The sequence below is a fragment of the Odocoileus virginianus genome, chromosome 9, assembly GCF_023699985.2.
Source record: "Odocoileus virginianus isolate 20LAN1187 ecotype Illinois chromosome 9, Ovbor_1.2, whole genome shotgun sequence".
NCBI classification, from domain to species: Eukaryota; Metazoa; Chordata; class Mammalia; order Artiodactyla; family Cervidae; genus Odocoileus; species Odocoileus virginianus.
The window spans coordinates 47,091,309-47,097,572 of NC_069682.1; the positions used below are offsets into that span (position 1 = coordinate 47,091,309).

Below are 6,264 nucleotides of genomic sequence, written 5' to 3' on the forward strand. Positions count from 1 at the left end.
AATATTTTATAATAATGATAAATAGAGTATAACCTTTAAAAACTGTGAATCATTATATTTTACACCTGTAATTTACAAATTATTTTACAGCAACTATATTTCAATATAAGGGAAATAGCCCCAAATTCCATCAATAGATGAAAAGATAAATTAAATGTGAGATATATATATATATATATTTTTAATATTACAGCCCTGGAAAGCAAAACATTTTGACACCTACATCATGGCATGGATGAACCTTAAAAACATGCTCAGTGAAAGAAGCCAGATAAAAAAGGACAAATAGATGATTTCACTTATGGTACATAGAATAGGCAAATTCACAGAGAAAAAGTGGAATAGATGTTTCCAGTGGTTGCAGGGGAAAAGAAATGGGGGAGTTACAGTTTAATGAATAGATTTTCTGCTACAGATGTTGAAAAAGTTCTGAAAATATGTACTGGTAATGCTTCACAACACTGTGAAAGTCCTTAGTGCCACTTTGTATCCTTAAAAGTAGTTAAAATGGTAAATTTTATGTTTTTTATATTTTACTGCAAAAGAAAAAAAATGAGATCTGAAATGTGGTGATTGCCCCAAATAAAGCTTTTGAACTGAACTAAATGGCTCAAGGAAAAATAAAATGTGTGATTCTACAATTGATCTTAGCCAAAAGGCCAAGAAGTGATAAATGTGTGATTCTAAATGTTGATACATTTGAGGAAACTACAAGTGAATAGGACGGCAGAACCAAGGGGACAAGCAAGCAAGGAAACAGCAAATTCCAAAATCATGTTTTGAAAAGAATTGCAGGTGGCTGACTACAGCTGGACAATGAGTTACAAGTTGAAGGGACATGAGTCACCATGGGGCCAATTATTTTACTACAGGTATGAGTTTACCAGATTGATTTCAATGCCTCCTTAACTACCCAGTTTCTGGAGATACAGAGAAATACAAACATATTCTTTATCTGAAATGTTCTATTTATTAAATAGGCAAGGGTCTAATTTCAGGGGTATAAATCAGAGGAGCAGGCTGTTTTGGTGCCACAAACAAAGTCTGTGTTCTTTTTTGTTTCTTCCCTACTCCTTTGGTAGAAAATGTGTGGTTCATCTCTGTGGAGTGTGAGCTGGTAACCCACTCACTTCAGTTCAATTCAGTCACTCAGTCATGTCCTACTCTTTGTGATTCCATGGACTGCAGCATGCCAGGCTTCCCTGTCCATCACAAACTCCCGGAGCTTGCTCAAATTCATGCCCATTGACTCAGTGATGCCATCTAACCATCCCATCCTCTGTCACCCCCTTCTCCTCCTGCCTTCAATCTTTACCAACATTAGGGTCTTTTCCAGTGAGTCAGTTCTTTGCATCAGGTGGCCAAAGTATTGGAGTTTCAACTTCAGCATCAGTCCTTGCAATGAATATTCAGGACTGATTTCCTTTAGGATTGACTGGTTTGTCTCCTTGAAGTTCAAGGGACTCTCAAGAGTCTTCTCCAATACCAAAGTTCAAAAGCATAGATTCTTCAGCACTCAGCTTCCTTTATAGTCCATCTTTCACATTCATACATGACTACTGGATTTGTATACAATGAGTAGCTTATTTTGTTAACAAATCCTTTGAACCTAGGGCAAAAGCAAAAACCAAACACAGATGTAGAAGTCTCAAAACTTTGGAGCCTTTTTCTTATACCTCAAATCCTATGCATCAGAAAATTCTGTTGCCTCCTCATCAGCATGCATCTGGAATCTGACTGCTTTCTCTTATCTCTACTAGCTCCTGCCCAGGTGCAAGTCACTTTGACATTTTTTTTGCATGAATGTGATTATCTCAAATGCTCTACTTGTTTCTCAGTACTCTTGCCTGGAAAATGCCATGGACGGAGGAGCCTGGTGGGCTGCAGTCCATGGGGTTGCAGGGAGTCGGACACGACTGAGCAACTACACTTTCACTTTTCACGTTCATGCATTGGAGAAGGAAATGGCAACCCACTCCAGTGTTCTTGCCTGGAGAATCCCAGGGACGGGGGAGCGTGGTGGGCTGTGGTCTATGGGGTCGCAGCACAGGGTTGGACACGACTGAAATGACCCAGCAGCAGCAGCTACTTGTTTCTATGTTATGTATAGTCTGTCCTCAATCAAATAGTAGAATAAATTAAAACTCATGTCAGATTATGTCACTTCTCTCTTTAAAACTATGAGGGCTGAAACAGGAAGAATAAAACTCCTAGGAATACACCTACCTAAGGAGACATAAGAGTTGTATACAGAAAACTATAAGACACTGCTGAAAGAAATCAAAGACAATATAAATAGATGCTCATATTGTTCTTGGACTGAAAGAACCAATATTGTGAAAATGACTATACTACCCAAAGCAATCTCAGATTCAATGAAATCCCTATCAAATTACCAATGGCTTTTTTTTTCATAGAACTAGAAAAAAAATTCACAACTCATATAAAAATACAAATACCCTGAATAGCCAAAGTAATCTTGAGAAATAATAATGGAGCTTCCTGACTTCAGACTGTATTACAAAGCTCATCATCAAGACAGTATGGTTCTGACACAATAACAGAAATATAGACCAATGGAACAAGATAGAAAGTCCAAAGGTAAATCCACACAACTACATACACCTTATGTTTGATGAAGGAGGCAAGAATATACAATGGAGAAAAGATAGTCTCTTCAATAAGTGGTGCTGCAAAAACTGGACAGCTACATTTAAAAGAATGAAATTAGAACACTTCCTAATACCATATACAAAGATAAACTCACAACAGATTAAAAACATAAATGTAAGATGAGAAACTACAAAACTCTTAGAGGAAAACATAGGCAGTACAGTCTTTGACATCAATCACAGCAAGATCCTCTATGACCCACCTCCTAGAGTAATGGAAACAAAAACAAAAATAAACAAATGGGACCTAAGGGAACTAATTAAACTTAAAAGCTTTTGCACAGCAAATGTAACCATAAACAAGATGAAAAGACAATCTTCAGAATGGGAAAAAATAATTGCAAATGAAGCAACTGACAAAGGATTAATCTCCAGAATCTACAAGCAGCTCATGCACCTCAATATCCTAAAAAGAGACATTTCTCCAAAGAAGACATACAAGATGGTTAATAAACACATAAAAAATCCCCAGCATTGCTTGTTATTAAATAAATGCAAGTCAACACTACAATGCAAGTCAAAACGACCTCATCCCAATCCAGTTGGCCATCATCAAAAAGTCTGTAAACAATGAATGCTGGAGAGGATGTGGGAAAAGGGGGACACTCTTGGTGGAAATATAAATTTTTAAAATAATGTATTTATTTTAATTGGAAGATAATTACTTTACAATATTGTGATGGTGCTTGCCTTATATCAACATGATTTGGCCACAAGTTATACATGTGTTCCCCCAATCCTGAACCCCCTCCCACGTCCCTCCTCACCCTATCCCTCTGGGTTGTCCCAGAGCACCAGCTTTGGGTCCCCTATTTCATGTATTGAATTTGCACTGTTCATCTATTTTACGTATGACAATGTACATGTTTCAACGCTATTCTCTCAAATCATCCCACCCTCACCTTCTCCCACTGAATACAAAAGTCTGTTCTTTACATCTGCGTCTGGGAATATAAATTTACACGATCACTACGGAGACCAGTATGGAGATCCTTTAAAAACTTGAAATAAAACTACCCTAAAAAATAAATAAATAAAACAGGGCATGCTCCTGGAAAAATTTGTGTCCAATAAACTTAACGAAATATTCAAAGAAAAAACTGCAATGGCAACAATTTCACTCATAGCAAAACCAAGTCCTTCAACACAGGAGGATGATTTTACTCTCAGGACTTTTGTACATGCTGCTCCCTGTCAGGAAGTCTCCTCCCCCAGATAACCACCTGGCTCACTTCAGAATTTTCTTTTCAACTTTGCTCACATTTCCCCTTCTCAGAGATGGCCACCCAAGATTACCAGGTTTGAAATACATTGCACCCAACATATTCTCCCAATTTGTTATCTAGCTACTCTTTTTTAAAACACTTATCACTTTCTAATATACTATGTTATTTAATTAAGTATAAGTCTATTGTTTATTGTCATTTCTTCCACTAAGCTAAATATCCATGAGGACAACTACTTAGTCTCTTTTATTGACCAAAGTACCCCAAGTTCCTTCCTGCAATATAGAAAGTATCCAAAAAATATATGCATGTTGTTTGAATTGCCCATTGTGACATCTCCATGAGACACTGCATTCTGTTTTAAGTGGGTTTTTCTCTGGAAATTATTAGTATATCAGAAGTTGAGTTGTCCATGTAGGTCAGTTTATGAAAAACAAAAGAAATTTGCATTTATGCAGGAAGAAGAAGAGCCCAGGAGAAGAAAACCACAAACCCTCTTTCCCACACTCCACACTTCTCCACACCCACTGGCAGAAGCTGCAGAAATATCATGGGATGGAAGAAGGACAAGTATCAAGAAGAGCTGTGGTTAAACTCATGAGCTCAACTACCAGGTTGCTCGAGTTCACATCATACTTAATCAGGTCCCACTGAGTGACCTTGAACCTTCCTTGCTCAGTTTTCTTATCTGTAAGGTAGGGGTTGACAAGTGGGTCTAGCTTGGATATAACGATCACATGAGTAAATGCTGTGGGCATTTCCAACATTGTCTGGCACATGCTGAGTGGTCAATAAAATGAATAGTTATTACTCATTAGATTTACTGAGGCATGGAAGCTTCAGATAGCATTAGATTATATATATATAATATGTATATGCATATATATACACACACATATATGTATATATATACATATATATGTATATATATACATATATATGTTATAGATATGGATGTGGTTATAATTATAGATATAGGTATGGATATGAATATACAGGTGATATAGGCAAGATTCTTGTGTCTTTATCCCTCCTTTCCTCCTCACTTCTATCTAGCATGGAAGCAGAGACTTAAGAGAACAATGCAGAAAATTCTACTCTTTAACCAAGGGAAAAGTTTTCTTAAGAATTTGAGTGAGGGTAAGGGGTAAATTTATAGAGAAGTAGAAAAGGAGAGATGTTGCTAAAGACCTCAAAAACTGAACCTTGTCCATATCATTTTATGTAGATTGAAAAATGTTTTAAGGGGAAGAACAGAAGAAGTCTTCTTGAAATCCCACGTGTCTGGAAACACTTCCTTGTACATACACGCACACACACACACATAAACACATTCACCCACAAACATATATTAAAAAGTACCCTAGCAATCTAATGTACAAGCTGTTTTGAGCATTAAAAGAAATTATAACACATATTAAAATCTCAGTAAAAATGGTATCGTATAGGACCCACACAATATACTGCAAAATTTGAACTCTTCTCTGAGTGGCAGGATGGGTGATGACTAATACATTGTTTGCTTCTTGGTATTTTTGAATATTTCTGCAATTGGCCTCTTCTGAGAAGCTGAGCAGCGCAACATTATTCAAAGAATCAACTCTGAAGCTGGATAGCCTGGATTTGAATCCTGTGCTCCACTGCTTTAGATAGGTGACATTGGACAAGTTACTCTGTGCCTCAATTTCTCTTTTTACAATTGAAGTAATAGTTATCACACAGGGATGTTGTGAGGGTTAGTCAAGAAAATATTCACAAAGCTGTCAGTGTTCGAAACATCCTCTGTTTGAAGCCTCTGGTAACTAGCTGCAGATGATGGATCTACGGAGAAAACTCAGATTCCTGATTTCATGCTCTCAGATAAGGCCCAGCCCTTGGCCTTATGTGACTACCTTGGGTAGCATACCCATGTTTACATGGACACCCTAAAAGCCCAGGGACAGGGGGAAAGTCCAGGGGACAGGGAGAAGGGATTCTATTCTAAGCAATGCTCACCTATGAGTCCCAGCAGTAGAGTAAGCAACAGGCAAGGAGGAGGACGGAAAGAGCAGGCGGAGAATGGCATTGTGGAGGTCTGCAGAGCTGCTCTTTCCAAATGTGTCAGTTGGGAGAACTTGAATTTCTGTGCTCTGTGGAGAAAAGAAAAGCTCTACCGACCATGATATAAAAGGAAGTGCCTATGATGGGGTGAAATGTCTGTGAGAAAGTCATCTGCTTCCGGATTCTTGTAGTTCCTGTTTCTAGACAATGAAATAGGACTCAGGCAGAGAACATAGGTACAAGTTATGAATTTTATGTTTTCAGAGAGATTGGACGAGCCTAGCAGAAATAATGCTTCCTCCCTACCTGGAGTCTCTGCTTTCTCC

At 37.9% G+C, this 6,264-nt stretch overlaps 1 protein-coding gene across 1 annotated transcript in view; it reads right to left on the bottom strand.

Annotated features, from left to right (window-relative positions):
* The window catches only part of LOC110145827 (tyrosine-protein phosphatase non-receptor type substrate 1-like), a 63,650-nt gene extending 57,595 nt beyond the window's left edge, over nt 1-6,055 (bottom strand). Inside the window, exon 1 of the mRNA XM_020906287.2 lies at nt 5,894-6,055. Coding sequence (XP_020761946.2) covers nt 5,894-5,963 — 70 coding nt within the window. The 5' untranslated portion in view covers nt 5,964-6,055. The remainder of the gene's footprint in view (nt 1-5,893) is intronic.
* Between the last annotated feature and the right edge of the window lie 209 nt (nt 6,056-6,264).